At 61.8% G+C, this 17,300-nt stretch overlaps 1 protein-coding gene and 1 long non-coding RNA gene across 2 annotated transcripts; one reads left to right on the top strand and one right to left on the bottom strand.

Annotated features, from left to right (window-relative positions):
* Positions 1 to 214: 214 nt before the first annotated feature.
* LOC148220616 (uncharacterized) lies at positions 215 to 3,194 on the bottom strand. Its single transcript, XR_015798710.1, has 3 exons — positions 3,107 to 3,194; positions 822 to 961; positions 215 to 257 (listed from the first exon to the last, which is right to left on the bottom strand). It is a non-coding gene; the product is annotated as an uncharacterized LOC148220616 (long non-coding RNA).
* On the top strand, positions 1,464 to 17,299 carry CCDC22 (CCC complex scaffolding subunit CCDC22). Its single transcript, XM_088155035.1, has 17 exons — positions 1,464 to 1,575; positions 2,528 to 2,705; positions 2,892 to 3,024; positions 3,132 to 3,238; positions 3,337 to 3,403; positions 3,823 to 3,980; positions 4,181 to 4,387; positions 4,968 to 5,039; positions 6,859 to 6,978; positions 7,555 to 7,674; positions 8,581 to 8,697; positions 9,842 to 9,943; positions 11,817 to 11,924; positions 13,106 to 13,201; positions 14,946 to 15,005; positions 15,136 to 15,210; positions 16,983 to 17,299. Exons 1-17 carry the CDS (start codon positions 1,526 to 1,528, stop codon positions 17,094 to 17,096), a joined length of 1,884 nt encoding a protein of 627 aa, XP_088011161.1. The 5' UTR covers positions 1,464 to 1,525; the 3' UTR covers positions 17,097 to 17,299.
* Position 17,300: the final 1 nt, after the last annotated feature.

Raw genomic sequence — 17,300 nt, 5'->3', positions numbered from 1 at the left:
AACCTTCCGGGACCCCCCCGAACCCCTCCCGGACCTCGAAATCTCCCTGGACCCCCCACCCTATAAACCCTTCCAACCTTGGGACCCCCCAGACCGTCCCCGAACCCCCATCCCATAGACCAGGGACCCCCAGAAACACTCAGAGACCCCCACAAACCCTCTGGGACCACCCCGGACTTTTACCCAGAAGCCCCCCAGGACCCCCCCGGACTCACCCTCTCCGTTCTCCTCCGACTCCGACATGGTGGGGGGCGTTTCTGGAGGGGTGGGGGGCGTTTAGGGGTGCCCGGGAGGGTTTGGGGTGCCCTGGGAAGGGGGGGGAGGGTGGTGCAAAGGGGATTTCAAGGGGATTTGTGGGGTCTGTTGGGATTTGGGATCATCGAGGGGATGGATTGGGGGGGGTCTGGGGGGTTCGGGGGTGTTTTGGGGGGAGTTCGGGGGTGTTTAAGGGGGAGTTCGGGGGTGTATGGGGGGGTCAGGAGTGTTTAGGGGGTTGAGGGGGGTTCGGGGGGGTTCGAGAGTGTTTAGGGGGGCTCGGGGTTATTTAAGGGGGGGTCCAGGGGGGCTCGGAGAGTCCGCGGGCACCGAGGCCTCCCCAGGGCTCGTCCCTGCTCGTCCCTGCCGGGGATTAACGGGGATTAACGGGGGAGGGGGGAGGGGGCAGCGCTGCCCACGTGTCCGGGAACCCGCGTGGGGGATGGGACAGGTGTGAGGGGATGGGACAGGTGTGGAAAATGGGGACAGGTGTGGGGATGGGGACAGGTGAGGAAAATTGGGACAGGTGTGGGGGACAGGAATAGGTATGTGAGGGATGCGCTCACCACTGCTCCCCTCACGTCCCACAGGTGTCACATTGTCCCCAACAGGCGCCATTTCCCCCTCAGACCCTACAGGTGCCACTTCCACAGAATTCTTCAGGTCGGGGAAAAACCCCCAAAACCATCGACTCCCGTGGCTCCTTCTGCACTGCCAAGGGCCACCACGGAACGTGTCCCCAGGTGCCACATCCCCACATTTCTCCCCTCAGCCGCCCCTCACAGCCGCCATTTCCCGCACGGCCCTCATGGGCTCCGTCTCCCCCTTCAGCCGCCCCTCCGACCCCACGGCTGCCATTTTCTGCTCTCCCACCCCTCACGGGCACCGTTTTACCCCTCAGACGCCTCGTGGGTGCCATTCCTTCCCCTCATCCCCTCACATTCCCCAAAGGTTCCGTCCCCTCATCGCCCCCCGCCCGCCATTTTCCCGCCCTTCGCGCCCCTGCAGTTTCCCGCCACGCGCCGCCGCCTACAACTCCCGTCATGCTCCGCCGCCGCCGCCTACAACTCCCGTCATGTCCCGCGGCGCTCCACGGCCGCTGCCTACAACTCCCATCGTGCCCCGCGCGCGCGGAGCTCCGCCCCCTTCCCCTCACGTGATCGCGGCGGTCGCGCGCTGGGTGCGGGAGCCCCCCGGTCTCTCCCAATCCCCTCCCCCCACCCCGCCCCTCCCGCAGAATTTGGGGACCCCCCCTGATCCCCCCCCAGCCATGGAGGAGGTGGACAAGATCCTGATCCACTCCCTGCGCCAGGCGGGGACGTGAGTGGGGCGGGAACGGGAGGATTTGGGTGGGGGGAGCACGACCCGCGGGGATTGGGGGTGGGGGGGAGGGGTCGGGAAGGGGAAGCTGGGGGGGGGGGTCTCCGGGAGGGGACACGCAGGAATTTGGGGAGTCTGAGAGGGGGAGGCTTTGGAAGGGCGGAGGGACACCCCAATGGAGGTTTGGGGAGGGGATCACTGGGAGGACCCCCAGTTTGGGTGGGGGTACCTTGGGGACGTTGTGGGGGTCCCTGGGGGAACATCCTGAGCGAGTTGGGGGGGCCCTGACTGGATATTTGGGGGTTCCTGAGGGGGGGGGCTATGGGGAAGTCACGGGGCAGACCCAGGAGTTTTGAAGGGGGATTTTTGGGGGGGGGGTCTCTGGGGGACACGAGCAGTTTTTGGGAGTCTGGGGGAAGACTGAAGGTGGGGTGTGGGGGTCACCCTAAGGGATTGCTGTGCCCTAGGGGGAGGGGGGAGTGTCAGGATCTGGGGGGGGGGGGGGGGCTGTGATGATTTGGGGGTCCCCACGGCCGTGCCCCGCAGGGAGGGGGCTGACAGGATTTGGAGGGGGCTGACAGGATTTGGGGTGCTCGGGGAGGGGGCTATCAGGATTTGGGGTGCTCAGGGAGGGGAATATCAGGGTTTAGGGTGCTCGGGGAGTGGGATATCAGGATTTGGGGGTGCTCGGGGAGGGGGCTGTCAGGATTTGGGGTGCTCCTGGAGGGGGCTATCAGGATTAAGGGGTGCTCGGGGAGGGGGATATCAGGATTTGGGGTGCTCAGATAGGGGGCTATCAGGATTTGGGGTGCTCAGATAGGGGGTTATCAGGATTTGGGGTGCCCTGGGGGGTCCCCACGGCTGTTCCCTGCAGAGAGGGCACTGTCCCGATTTGGGGGTGCCCTGGGGGGGGTCCCCACAGCCATTCTCCCCCCCCCCCCCATCCCTCCAGGGCGGTGCCCCCCGAGGTGCAGAGCGTGCGGGACCTGACCCCCGAGCTGGTGGTGGAGGCGGCCGTGCGCTGCCTCCGGGCCGTGCGCCCCGCTTTGGGGGCCCCCCTGAACCCCCTGCTGCCCCCCGGCATCTCCGCGCGATTCCGCCTCGCCTCCGACCTGGCCGCAGCCTGCCAGGTACCCCCAGAACCCCGAGACACCCCAAAACTGGGTGTGGTGAGGTGGGGGGTGGGGAGGTTCACCTGTGATTTGTGGTACCCAAACCTTCGTATCCCCCCCCCACCGCACCCCAAACCATTAAATCCTCGAAACACGGGGGGGGGGGGACCCCCCCGATAATTTGGGGCGCGTTTCTTCCCGCAGGAGCTGGGATTTGGGGGTGACGTGGGCTACCAGACGTTCCTGTACAGCTCCGAGCACGACACCCGGCGCCTGCTCCTCTTCCTCGTGGAGAAGCTGCCCCGGGACGAGGGCGAGCGCGGGGCTGAACCCCCCGGTACGGATTTTTGGGGGTGTCCTAAGATTTTTTTTTTTTTGGGGGGGAGCCCCGAGGGGGGGTGGATTTTAAGGATCCCGACCTTTTGGTTGTTCCCCCTTCCCCAGGGAAATCGGGGGCGCTGCTCCGAGCCATTGGTGCCCAGATCCGGGAGGAGTTGGGGACCCCCTGGGTGCCCCCCGTGTGTCGCACGCCGCGGCTGCAGCGGCTGCAGGTGAGCTGGGGAGGGCGGGAAATGCCCCCTCTTAATTTGGGGGAGTAATTACCCCGTTAATTACCCCGTTAATTAACCCGTTAATTAACCCTTTCTAGGGTACAAGTCACCTCCGGCCTTTCACCACCTGTCCCCTGGTCCTGCCCCAAAGTGGGGGATCCCCAGGTAAGAGCTGGGGGGGATTTTGGGGTGCTGGGGGTATGCGAGAGGAGGGGGGGGTCAGTGCTCCCTCAAATTTGGGGATCTCCGTGTGAAATTTGGGGGTGTCACCCTAAGGGTGAGAGTGCTGTGCCCCATAGGAAGGGGATGTCAGGATTTTGGGGGGTGTGTCAGGATTTTGGGGGGAGGGTGACGATTTGGGGGTCCCCACGGTAATTCTGGGGGGTACCAGGATTTTGGGGGTACCAGGATTTTGGGGGTACCAGGATTTTGGGGGGAATGTGATGATTTGGGGATCTCCACGGTAATTTTGGGGGGTACCAGGATTTTGGGGAGAGGGTGATGATTCGGGGGGTCCCCATGGTTATGGGGACTCCCAATTTTAGGGGGGGGCTTTTTCTCCTCACCCCCTGCTGTCCCCGCAGAGCTGCAGGAATATTTTGGGGGTGTCGCCCCCCCAGTGCCAGCACAGCCCCCCCTTTCCTCGCAGACCCCCCCAGCCCTGCTGGAGACCCACACAGCCCAGCTCAGCGCCCGCCACGACTGGGAGGCCGAGTGGGGGGGACCCCGCCTGCCCCCCCAGGTGAGACCCCCGAGTGGGGCTGGGGTCCCCAAATTTATGGGGGTGACCTCTCTGTGTCCCCTTTCTGTCGCTCTCAGGATTTTGAGGGAGGGGGGGGGGGGGGGTCTCTCTGTAATACGGAGGTTGTAGGGACCACCGTGAGATTTTTGGGGGTCCCTACAGGTGTGACCCCCACCTTTTTGTCACCCCCCCCCCCCCAGGAGTACCTGGAGCGGAAGCGGCTCCGGGCGCGGCTCCGGGCGCTGGAGCCCCTGCGCCAGGCGTGTCCCCCCCACCCCCAGGGACCGTCCCCAGGGCCCCCCCTGGACCCTGCCTGGCTCCTGGAGGCTTTTGGGGCTGGGGGCTCCGGGGGGGCCCTGCCCAAGGGGTCCCGTTTCACCCGCACCCAGCACCTGACCCACGAGCAGGTGGGGGGGGGGGGAGTGGTCTGGGGGCAGTTTTGGGGGACTGAGGGGTGTTTCTGGGGAGCTGAGGGTTGGTTTTGGGGGGCTGGGGAATGGTTTTGGGGATCTGGGGGTTGTTTTAGGGGGTCTGGGGGTTGTTTTTAGGGGTCTGGGGGTGTTTCTGGGGGTCTGGGGGTGTTTCTGGGGAGCTGAGGGTTGGTTTTGGGGGTCTGGGGTCTGGTTTTGGGGGACTGAGGGGTGTTTTAGGGGGTCTGGAGGTTGTTTTGGGGGTCTGGGGGTGTTTCTGGGGGTCTGGGCTGGTTTTGGGGGTCTGGGGGTTGTTTTGAGGGGCTGTAGGAGCTGGGGCTTGGTTTGGGTGGGCTGGGGGTGGTTTTGTAATGAGTTGGGGGTTATTTTGGGGGGGGCTGGGGGTTGTTCTGGGGGTCTGGGGGCTGGTTTTGGGGGTCTGGGGGTTGGGTCTGGGGTCTTGGGACCCTGCTGGAACGCTGAATGTCGTTCTGGGGAGAGTGGAGGTTGGATTTGGGGGGGGGGGGGGGCTTGGCCCCTCCCCAGGCTCTGACCCACTCTGGGGTCTCATCCCCAGGACCCCCAAGTGCTGCTGCAGCAGATCCAGGCGGCTGCCGAGACCCTGCAGCCCCCCAAGGGCCCCGAGGAGGTGAGAGGGGGGTGTTGGTCACTCCGGGCCCCACTGAGGCTCTGAGTGGTCACTCTGGGCCCCACTGATGGCTCTGAGTGGTCACTCTGTGCCCCACTGATGGCTCTGAGTGGTCACTCTGTGCCCCACTGAGGCTCTGAGTGGTCACTCCAGACCCCACTGGTGGCTCTGAGTGGTCACTCCAGGCCCCATTGAGGCTCTGAGTGGTCACTCCAGACCCCACTGATGGCTCTGAGTGGTCACTCTGGGCCCCACTGAGGCTCTGAGTGGTCACTCCAGACCCCATTGAGGCTCTGAGTGGTCACTCCAGGCCCCACTGGTGGCTCTGAGTGGTCACTCCAGGCCCCATTGAGGCTCTGAGTGGTCACTCCAGACCCCACTGATGGCTCTGAGTGGTCACTCTGGGCCCCACTGAGGCTCTGAGTGGTCACTCCAGACCCCATTGAGGCTCTGAGTGGTCACTCTGGGCCCCACTGATGGCTCTGAGTGGTCACTCCGGGCCCCACTGAGGCTCTGAGTGGTCACTCCGGGCCCCATTGAGGGCTCTTAGTGGTCACTCCGGGCCCCCCTGAGGCTCTGAGTGGTCACTCCGGGCCCCATTGAGGGCTCTTAGTGGTCACTCTGGGCCCCATTGAGGCTCTGAGTGGTCACTCCAGGCCCCACTGATGGCTCTGAGTGGTCACTCTGTGCCCCACTGAGGGCTCTGAGTGGTCACTCTGGGCCCCACTGATGGCTCTGAGTGGTCACTCCAGGCCCCACTGAGGGCTCTGAGTGGTCACTCCGGACCCCACTGATGGCTCTGAGTGGTCACTCCAGGCCCCACTGAGGGCTCTGAGTGGCCACTCCGGACCCCACTGGTGGCTCTGAGTGGTCACTCTGGGCCCCACTGAGGCTCTGAGTGGTCACTCTGGGCCCCATTGAGGCTCCGAGTGGTCACTCCAGACCCCACTGGTGACTCTGAGTGGTCACTCTGGGCCCCACTGGTGACTCTGAGTGGTCACTCCGGGCCCCACTGATGGCTCTGAGTGGTCACTCCGGGCCCCACTGATGGCTCTGAGTGGTCACTCCGGGCCCCACTGAGGGCTCTGAGTGGTCACTCCGGGCCCCACTGAGGCTCTGAGTGGTCACTCTGGGCCCCATTGAGGCTCTGAGTGGTCACTCCGGGCCCCACTGAGGGCTCTGAGTGGTCACTCCAGACCCCACTGATGGCTCTGAGTGGTCACTCTGGGCCCCACTGGTGACTCTGAGTGGTCACTCCGGGCCCCACTGATGGCTCTGAGTGGTCACTCCAGACCCCACTGATGGCTCTGAGTGGTCACTCCGGGCCCCACTGGTGACTCTGAGTGGTCACTCCAGGCCCCACTGATGGCTCTGAGTGGTCACTCCAGACCCCACTGAGGGCTCTGAGTGGTCACTCCAGACCCCACTGATGGCTCTGAGTGGTCACTCCAGGCCCCATTGAGGCTCTGAGTGGTCACTCCAGACCCCACTGATGGCTCCGAGTGGTCACTCTGTGCCCCACTGAGGCTCTGAGTGGTCACTCCAGACCCCACTGATGGCTCTGAGTGGTCACTCTGGGCCCCACTGATGGCTCTGAGTGGTCACTCCAGACCCCACTGATGGCTCTGAGTGGTCACTCTGGGCCCCACTGATGGCTCTGAGTGGCCACTCCAGGCCCCATTGAGGCTCTGAGTGGTCACTCCGGGCCCCACTGAGGCTCTGAGTGGTCACTCCAGACCCCACTGGTGGCTCTGAGTGGTCACTCCAGACCCCATTGAGGCTCTGAGTGGTCACTCTGGGCCCCCCACGCCCCCCCCAGGACCCCCGGTCACGCCAGGCCAGTGAAGAGGCTGCGCTGGAGGAGACCCTGGCCCGGCTGGAGGCTGAAATCGAGGGGTGCCGGGGGGAGATCAGAGCGGCCCAGCTCAGCCTCACCCAGGTGGGTGCTGGGGAGGGGTCTGGGGGGGTTCTGGGGGGGTTTTGGGATCCCCTGACTGATCCCCCCCATATCCAGGTAGAGGTGCTGGGGGGCACAGGGGGATTTTTGGGGTGCCCTGACTGATCCCCCCCATATCCAGGTAGAGGTGCAGGGGGCTCTGGGGGGTTTTGGGGTGCCCTGACTGATCCCCCCATATCCAGGTAGAGGTGCTGGGGGGTCTGGGGGGGCTCTGGGGGGTTTTGGGGTGCCCTGACTGATCCCCCCATGCCCAGGCAGAGGTGCAGGGGGGCTCTGGGGGGGTTTGGGATCCCCTGACCGATCCCCCCCATATCCAGGTAGAGGTGCAGGGGGCTCTGGGGGGGGCTCTGGGGGGTTTTGGGGTCTCCTGACCGATCCCCCCCCATATCCAGGTAGAGGTGCAGGGGGCTCTGGGGGGGCTCTGGGGGGTTTTGGGGTGCCCTGATCGATCCCCCCCCCATGGCCAGGCAGAGGCCGAGGTGCAGCAGGGCCGGGGGGCTCTGGGGGGGCTCTGGGGGGTTTTGGGGTGTCCTGATCGATCCCCCCCCCCATGGCCAGGCAGAGGCCGAGGTGCAGCAGGGCCGGGGGGCTCTGGGGGGGCGCGAGGACGCCCTGAGGGTCAAGGCCAGGGCGGTGGAGCTGCTCCCGGACGCCCAGAACAACATGGCCAAGCTGCAGGTGGGTGAGGGGCTGGGGGCACCCCGGGGGGGGGGATTTGGGGGTCCCAAAAGATGTGGGGAGGGGTTTGGGTGTCCCAGCAGATGTGGGGAGGGGTTTGTGGTAGGATTTGGGGGTCCCAGAAATTGTGGGGAGGGGTTTGGGGGGTCCCAGAAGTTGTGGGGAGGGGTTTGGGGGAGGATTTGGGGGTCCCAGAAATTGTGGGGAGGGGTTTGGGGGGTCCCAGAAGTTGTCGGGAAGGGTTTGGGGGAGGATTTGGGGGTCCCAGTGGGGGGCAGGTGAATGAGGGTGGTTTTGGGGGGATTCGGGGGAGATCATTTTGGGGGGGGTCAGTCCGGGGGGTATCAGTAGTTTTGGGGGGTCAGTCCGGGGGGGTCTCACCCATCCGGGGGGGTATCACTGGTTTTGGGGGGTCAGTCCGGGGGGGTATCAGTGGTTTTGGGGGGGGTCAGTCCGGGGGGTGTCAGCAGTTTGGGGGGTCAGTCCGGGGGGGTATCAGTGGTTTTGGGGGGGGTCAGTCCGGGGGGTATCACTGGTTTTGGGGGGGGTCAGTCCGGGGGGTATCACTGGTTTGGGGGGGGTCAGTCCGGGGGGTATCACTGGTTTGGGGGGTCAGTCTGGGGGGGTATCACTGGTTTGGGGGGGGTCAGTCCGGGGGGGTATCACTGGTTTTGGGGGGTCAGTCCGGGGGGGTATCAGTAGTTTTGGGGGGTCAGTTCGGGGGGGGGTATCACTGGTTTGGGGGGTCAGTCTGGGGGGGTATCACTGGTTTGGGGGGGGTCAGTCCGGGGGGTATCACTGGTTTGGGGGGGGGGGGTCAGTCCGGGGGGTGTCAGCACTTTGGGGGGTCAGTCCGGGGGGGTCTCACCCATCCGGGGTGGGGGGTGGTCCTGGCACTGCCCACAGCTGGTGGTCGAGTCCAGCAGCCGCCGCATCGTCAGCCTGGCCGGGCAGTGGGAGCGGCACCGCGGGCCCCTCCTGGCCGAGTACCGGCAGCTCCGAGCCCTGCGCGACTCCGCCCAGGTACCGGGGTCCCTCCCCTCCCCTGGGGCCGGGGTCCCTCCCCTGGGGCCGGGGTCCCTCCCTCGGGGCCGGGGTCCCTCCCTCGAGGCTGGAATTGCCTTTCCGGAGAGTTTGGGGTGTCCCCGTTTCTCAGATGGGGTTTGTGGGGTTCCTTCCTTTGTGGGTTTGGGAGGTCTCGGGTTCTTCCCCAGTGGATTTGGTGGTTTTTGGTTGGGTTTGGGGGTTGCTGGGGTTCCCTCCCCCTGGGTTTTTGGGGGTCTCCAGGACCCTCCCTGGTTGTTTTTGGGGTGTCCGGAGTCCTTCCCCATGGGTTTGGGGCACCCCACATCGTTCCCTGGTTAGTTTTGGGGTTCCTGGGGTCCCTTCCCCATGGGTTTTTGGGGGTCTCCAGGTCCCTCCTTGGTTGGTTTTGGGGTTCCTGGGGTTCCCTTCCCCCTGGGTTTTTGGGGGTCTCCAGGAACCCTCCCTGGTTGGTTTTGGGATCTCTGAGGCCTCTGAAGTCCCTTTGAAGTGGATTTGGGGCTCCCCACATCCTTCCCTGGTTGGTTTTGGGGTTCCTGGGGTCCTTTTGCCATGGATTTGGAGTCCCCAGGTCCCTTCCTGGTTGGTTTTGGGGTTTCTAGGGTCCCTTCCTCATGGCTTTGGGGGTTTCCATGTCTCTCCCAGGTGGATTTTAGGGTTCCTGGGGCCTCTGAAATCCCTTTGTACTGAATTTGGGGTGCTCAGATTCCCCAAAATAGGGTTTGGGGGTCCCGGGGTCCCTTCCTCATGGGTTTGGGGGTTTCCATGTCCCTCCCAGGTGGATTTTGGGATCCCTGGGGCCTCTTGAGGTCTCTTCTCAGTAGGTTTGGGGTGCCTGGTTTTTTCCCCAAAATTGGGGTGACTGCAGCCCATTTCCTGTGGGCTTTGGGGTCCCCGAGTTTCTTTGGTAGGTTTTAGGGTTCCTTGGGGTTTTGGAGTCTCTTCCCAGGAGGTTTTGGGCTCCCCCAGATCTTTCTCTCTCCTATTTCGGGATCCCTTCCTGCTAACTTTGAGGCCCTGGAATCCTTTTTTGGTGACTTTGGGGTCTCCAGTTCCTCCTCCTGGTTGGGTTTGGGGGGGGTTCCCTGTCCCCGTGGTGACTTTGGGGACCCCTCCCCAATAGCGGGAGTCGTCGCGGCGCCTGGCGGAGACGCGGGCGCTGCTGCAGCGCAGCCGAGCGGCCGCCGAGGAGGCGCGGAGGAAAGAGACCCTGCACGGCCAACTGGTGCGACTGGGAACACTGGGGGGGGCTTCGGGGGGCACGGCAGGGGATCCTTGAGGTGTTTTGGGGGGGGCTCAGGGGTCACTGGGGGGCTCAGGGTTACTGGGGGGGCCCCTTGAGGTGTTTTTTGGGGGGCTCAGGGGTCACTGGACAGGTTTGGAGGGTCACTGGGGGGCACCCTGAGGTGTTTTGGGGTGGTCAGGGGTCTCTGGGAGCCCCTTGAGGTGTTTTGGGGGGCTCAGGGGTCACTGGGGGGGCCCTTGAGGTGTTTTTGGGGGGCTCAGGGGTCACTGGACAGGTTTGGAGGGTCACTGGGGGGCACCCTGAGGTGTTTTTGGGGTGGTCAGGGGTCTCTGGGTCCCCCTTGAAGTGTTTTGGGGGGGCTCAGGGGTCACTGGGGGGTCCCTTGAGGTGTTTTTTGGGGGGCTCAGGGGTCACTGGACAGGTTTGGAGGGTCACTGGGGGGCACCCTGAGGTGTTTTTGGGGTGGTCAGGGGTCTCTGGGAGCCCCTTGAGGTGTTTTGTGGGGGCTCAGGGGTCACTGGGGGGTCCCTTGAGGTGTTTTTTGGGGGGCTCAGGGGTCACTGGAGAGGTTTGGAGGGTCACTGGGGGCACCCTGAGTTGTTTTTGGGGGGCTCAAGGGTCTCTGGGTCCCCCTTGAAGTGTTTTGGGGGGGCTCAGGGGTCACTGGGGGGTCCCTTGAGGTGTTTTTTGGGGGGCTCAGGGGTCACTGGACAGGTTTGGAGGGTCACTGGGGGGCACCCTGAGGTGTTTTTGGTGTGGTCAGGGGTCTCTGGGAGCCCCTTGAGGTGTTTTGGGGGGGGGCTTAGGGGTCACTGGGAGGGTTCAGGGATCACTGGGGGGGGCACCCTGAGGTGTTCTGGGGTGCCCAGGGGGAGTTTTGGGTGCTCGGGGCTGTTTTCAGGTGCCATGGGGAGAGTTTGGGGGAGGGGGCTCAGGGATGTTTTGGGGTGGTGCCCAGGGGAATTTGGGGAGGGGTCTCAGGGATGTTTTGGGGTCCCCAGTGGAGTTTTGGGGGTCTCAGGGATGTTTTGAGGTGCCATGGGAAGAGTTTTGGAGGAGGGCGCTTGGGGAGATTTTGGGGTGGTGCCCAGGGGATTTTGGGGAGGGGTCTCAGGGATGTTTTGGGGTCCCCAGAGGATTTTGGGGAGGGGTCTCAGGGCTGTTTTGGGGTCCCCAGAGGATTTTGGGGAGGGGTCTCAGGGCTGTTTTGGGGTCCCCAGGGGATTTTGGGGAGGGGTGTCAGGGATGTTTTGGGGTCCCCAGGAGAGTTTTGGGTGCCCAGGGGATTTTGGGGAGGGGGCCCAGGGGATTTTGGGGAGGGGTCTCGGGGATGTTTTGGGATGCCATGGGGGGAGTTTTGTGGGAAGGCGCTCAGGGATGTTTTGGGGTGGTGCCCAGGGGATTTTGGGGAGGGGGCTCAGGGGATTTTGGGGAGGGGGCTCAGGGATGTTTTGGGGTGGTGCCCAGGGGAATTTGGGAGGGGTCTCAGGGATGTTTTGAGGTGCCATGGGGAGAGTTTTGGGGGAAGGCGCTCGGGGAGATTTTGGGGTGGTGCCCAGGGGATTTTGGGGAGGGGTCTCAGGGCTGTTTTGGGGTGGTGCCCAGGGGATTTTGGGGAGGGGGCTCAGGGATGTTTTGGGGTGGTGCCCAGGGATTTTGGGGAGGGGGCTCAGGGCTATTTTGGGGTCCCCAGGAGAGTTTGGGGGTCTCAGGGATGTTTTGGGATGCCATGGGGGGAGTTTTGGGGGAAGGCGCTCGGGGAGATTTTGGGGTGGTGCCCAGGGGATTTTGGGGAGGGGGCTGAGGGGATTTTGGGGAGGGGGCTCGGGCCCGTGCTGACCCCTCCTCACAGGTGGCCGAGCTGGAGGCGCTGCCCCGCGATGTGTCCCGCGCCGTTTACACGCAGCGCATCCTGGAGATCGTGGGCAACATCCGCAAGCAGAAGGAGGAGATCGGGAAGGTCGGGGGGCCGGGACGGGAGAATTTTGGGGGGCGGGGGGGGGGTCTGAAGGTTTGGGGGGTTTGGGGGGAAGAGTTTTGGGGTCTCTCGGGCAGCCTAAAGGGGTTTGGGGGGTGGGGGGGAGCTTTGGGTCTATTTGGGGTTTTGGGGAGGAGCTGGAATGTTCTGGGGGGGGGGTGCAGGGTGGATTTGGGGGGGTCAGGATGGATTTGGGGGGGCAGGGTGGATTTGGGGGGTCAGGGTGGATTTGGGGGGGTCAGGGTGGATTTTGGGGGGGTCAGGATGGATTTGGGGGGGTCAGGGTGGATTTAGGGGGGGTCAGGGTGGATTTGGGGGGGAGCAGGATGGATTTGGGGGGGGCCAGGATGGATTTGGGGGGGGTCAGGATGGATTTGGGGGGTCAGGATGGATTTGGGGGGGTCAGGATGGATTTGGGGGGGGCAGGGTGGATTTGGGGGGGTCAGGGTGGATTTAGGGGGGTCAGGATGGATTTGGGGGGGACAGGATGGATTTGGGGGGGACCTGATGGATTTGGAGGGGGCCAGGGTGGATTTTTTTGGGGGGAGGGGGGAATGGATTTCCATTTCTGGGGGCCCCCAGATCTTTTGGGGTATCGACCTCTCCCATCTCCTTTTTGTGCCCCCAATTCTTTGTACCCCCAATTCTTTTCCCTCCTGATTTTTTTTCTCCTGATTTTCTTTTTCCTCCCGATTTTTTTTCCTCCTGATTTTTTTTTCCTCCTCATTTTTTTTTCCCTCCTCATTTTTTTCCTCCTGATTTTTTTTCCTCCTGATTTTCTTTTTCCTCCCGATTTCTTTTTCCTCCTGATTTTTTTTCCCTCCTGATTTTTTTTCCCTCCTGATTTTTTTTTTCCCTCCTGATTTTTTTCCCTCCTCATTTTTCCTCCCGATTTTTTTTCCTCCTGATTTTTTTCCCTCCTCATTTTTTTTCTCCTCATTTTTTTTCCTCCCCATTTTTTCTCCTCCTGATTTTTTTTCCTGATTTTTTCCCTCCTCATTTTTTTTCCCGATTTTCTCCCTCCTCATTTTTTTCCCTCCTCATTTTTCCCCCCCCTCCCCGCTTCACCCCATTTTTACCCCACATTTCCCCCCCCCCTCCCCATTTTTTGCACCCCTAAAAACCGGGAGGGATTTTTTGATTGTGGGGACCCCCTGCCCCAGATCCTGGAGGACACCCGGGCCCTGCAGAAGGAGATCAATGCCCTGGTGGGGAAACTGGAGAGAACCTTCAGCGTCACCGACGAGCTGCTCTTCAAGGTGGGACAAAACCGGGGGGGCACCTCCAAAATGTGGGGCACCCCCAAAATGTGGGGAGGGAGGGAGGGAGGGGGGGGAGGGGTCACTTTGGGGTTTAGGGGCGGGGGGGGGGAGAGGTGTGTTCAGTCCCCAAAGAGGTGAGGTGATGGGAGCCCCCCAAAAGGGTCCCTGTGCCCCCCAAAAGGGTCCCTGTGTCCCCCCAAAGTGACCCAGTGCCCCCCCAAAGTGTCCCAGTGTCCCCAAAAGTGTCCCAGTGCCAAAATTGTCCCTGTGTCCCCCCACAGTGTCCCAGTGCTCCCCAAAGTGTCTCTGTGCCCCCCTAAAGCATCCCTGTGCCCCCCAAGTGTCTCTGTCCCCCCCCAAAGTGCCCCCTAAAGCGTCCCCGTGCCCCCCAAAGTGTCCCCGTGCCCCCCAAAAGTGTCCCTGTCCCCCCTAAAGTGTCCCCGTGCCCCCCAGAGTGTCTCTGTACCCCCCTAAAGTGTCCCAGTGCCCCCCAAAAGTGTCCCCGTGCCCCCCAGAGTGTCCCTGTCCCCCCTAAAGTGTCCCAGTGTTCCCCCAAAAGTGTCTCTGTCCCCCTCAAAGTGCCTCCTAAAGCGTCCCAGTGCCCCCTAAAAGTGTTCCAGTGCCCCCCTAAAGTGTCCCTGACCCCCCAAAGTGTTGCTGTGCCCCCCCTAAAGTGTCCCTGTGTCCCCAAAAACGTCCCCGTGCCCCCCAAAGTGTCCCAGTCCCCCAAAGTGTCCCCGTGCCCCCCAGAAGTGTCCCAGTCCCCCCCAAAGTGTCCCCGTGCCCCCCCAAAGCGTCCCCGTGCCCCCCAAAAGTGTCCCAGTGCTCCCCCCAAAGTGTCCCCGTGCCCCCCAGAGTGTCCCTGTCCCCCCTAAAGTGTCCCAGTGTTCCCCCAAAAGTGTCTCTGTCCCCCCCAAAGTGCCCCCTAAAGCGTCCTCGTGCCCCCCCAAATTGTCCCAGTGCCCCCTAAGTGTCCCCGTGCCCCCCAGAAGTGTCTCTGTGCCCCCAAAGTGTCTCTGTGCTCCCCAAAAATGTCCCAGTGCCCCCCTAAAGTGTCCCTGTGTCCCCAAAAGTGACCCAGTGCCCCCCCCAAATTGTCCCTGTGCCCCCCAAAAGTGTCTCTGTCCCCCCCAAAGTGCCCCCTAAAGCGTCCCCGTGCCCCCCAGAGTGTCCCCGTGCCCCCCAAAAGTGTCCCTGTCCCCCCTAAAGTGTCCCCGTGCTCCCCCCAGAGTGTCCCCCTGCCCCCTAAAGTGTCCCCGTGCCCCCCAGAAGTGTCCCAGTCCCCCCCAGAAGCGTCCCCGTGCCCCCCAGCAGTGTCCCCGTGCCCCCCAGAAGTGTCCCAGTCCCCCCCAGAAGTGTCCCCGTGCCCCCCAAAGTGTTTTTTGTCCCCCAGAAGTGTCCCCGTGCCCCCCAGAGGTGTCCCCGTGCCCCCCAAAGTGTCCCAGTCCCCCCCAGAAGCGTCCCCGTGCCCCCCAAAGTGTCCCAGTCCCCCCCAGAAGTGTCCCCGTGCCCCCCAGAAGCGTCCCCGTGTCCCCCAAAGTGTCCCCGTGCCCCCCAGAGGTGTCCCCGTGCCCCCCAAAGCGTCCCCGTGCCCCCCAAAGCGTCCCCGTGCCCCCCAGAAGTGTCCCCGTGCCCCCCAGCAGTGTCCCAGTCCCCCCCAGCAGTGTCCCCGTGCCCCCCAAAGTGTTTTTTGCCCCCCAGAGGTGTCCCCGTGCCCCCCAAAGTGTTTTTTGTCGCCCAGGACGCCAAGCGGGACGAGGTGGTGAGAAAAGCCTACAAATACCTGGCGGCTCTGCACGAGGTAACGGGGGGAGGGGTCCCCGGGGGGGGAAAAGGGGGGAGGGGAACTGGGATTTGGGGGTGGGGAGGGGTCCCTAAAACCCTCCCCACCCCCCCTTTTTTTTTTTTTTTTTTTTACCCCCCCACCCCAGAACTGTGCCCAGCTGATCCGGACCATCGAGGACACGGGGACCATCCAGAGGGAGATCCGGGATTTGGAGGAGCAGGTGGGGGGGGTTTGGGGGGGTCAGGATGGATTTTGGGGGGGGCCAAGATGGATTTTGGGGTTTTTAAAAGGGGGGGAGAATGGATTTTTGTTTCTGGGACCCCCAAGAAGTGTTGGGGTGTCGACCTCTCCCATTTCCTTTTTTGGGGTCACAATTTTTTGTGGTCATAATTTTTTTGTGCTCTTTTTCTTTCTGATTTTTTTCCCCCCTCCTTCCCCATTTTGGGCGCTCCCCAAAACCCCAAAATTTCATCAATGACCCCAAATCCCAAATCCCACCTGGTTTTGGGGGGTCAGGGAGCTCCCAAAACCCCGAAATTTCATAAATGACCCCAAATCCCACCTGGTGTTGGAATTCAGAGAGCTCCCAAAACCCTAAAATCCCAAAACCCTAAATCCCCATAACTGACCCCAAATCCCCAAAATTGACCCCGAAATCCCCATAATTGACCCGAAATTCCCCAGAATTGACCCCAGAATTGACCCCAAAATCCCCATTAGTGACCCCAAATCCCCAAAACCGACCCCAAATCCCCATAACTGTCCCCGAATCCCCATAACTGACCCGAAAATCCCCATAAGTGATCCCAAATCCCCAAAATTGACCCCGAAATCCCCATTAGTGATCCCAAATCCCCATTAGTGACCCCCAAATCGACCCCAAAATCCCCATAATTGACCCCAAATCCCCAGAATTGACCCAAAATCCCCAAAATTGACGTCAAAATCCCCATTAGTGACCCCAAATCCCCATAAGTGACCCTAAATCCCCAAAATTGATCCCAAAATCCCCATAAGTGACCCCAAATCCCCAAAATTGATCCCAAAATCCGCATTAGCGATCCCAAATCCCCCAAATCGACCCCAAATCCCCAAAATTGACCCGAAAATCCCCAAAATTGACCTCAAAATCCCCATTAGTGACCCCAAAATCGACCCCAAATCCCCATTAGTGACCCCAAAATCGATCCCAAAATCCCCAAAATCGATCCCAAATCCCCAAAATCAGTCCCAAAATCCCCCAAAATCGACCCCAAATCCCCATTAGTGACCCCCAAATCCCGAAAACCGACCCCAAATCCCCAAAATCGACCCCAAAATCGGCCCCAAATCCCCATTAGTGACCCCAAAATCGACCCTAAAACTCCCCAAAACCGACCCCAAATCCCCATTAGTGACGCCCAAATCCCCAAAATCGACCCCAAATCCCCAGAATCGACCCGAAATTCCCCAGAATTAACCCCAGAATCGACCCCAAAATCCCCATTAGTGACCCCCAAATCCCCAAAACCGACCCCCAAATCCCCAAAATCAGTCCCAAAATCCCCCAAAATCGACCCCACATCCCCATTAGTGCCCCAAAATCCCCAAAACCGACCCCAAATCCCCAAAACCGACCCCAAATCCCCAAAATCAGTCCCAAAATCCCCATTAGTGACCCCGAAATCTCCAAAACCGACCCCGAAACCCCCCAAAATCGACCCCCAATCCCCATTAGTGACCCCAAAATCGACCCCAAATCCCCAAAACCGACCCCAAATCCCCAAAATCGATCCCAAAATCCCCATTAGTGACCCCCAAACCCCCAAAACCGACCCCAAATCCCCCCAAACCGACCCCAAAATCTCCAAAACCGACCCTAAAACCCCCCAAAACCGACCCCAAATCCCCAAAACCGATCCCAAAATCCCCATTAGTGCCCCCAAATCCCCAAAACCGACCCCGAGACCCCCCAAAACCGCCCCCAAACGCCCGTTTTTGTGCCCTCCCCAGATCGAGGGGGAGACGAGTGCCAAGCTCCCGGCCAGCCTGGAGCGGATCCTCAGCGACTGCCGGGCACTGAGGGAGGAGAACGCGCTGCTGGCTGCTCGTGCCCGCCACGCCTGAACCCCCAAAAAAATTATTTTTTTTTTTTTTGGGAGGGGTGGGATCCGCAAAATAAATAAATACAAAATGAAAAATAAAAAAAATACGAAACCTCCAACCCTCCCCTGCACCCCACTCCTCCTAAAAATGCACCCACAAGTGGGAGGGGAGGGGAAGGGAGGGGAGAGGTTTCTTTATGGTTTCATTAAAACGATGCTGCAGCAG

This window comes from Sturnus vulgaris, chromosome 34, assembly GCF_052056855.1.
Source record: "Sturnus vulgaris isolate bStuVul1 chromosome 34, bStuVul1.hap1, whole genome shotgun sequence".
Taxonomy (NCBI): Eukaryota; Metazoa; Chordata; class Aves; order Passeriformes; family Sturnidae; genus Sturnus; species Sturnus vulgaris.
This window is presented reverse-complemented; position numbering and strand designations above follow the sequence as displayed.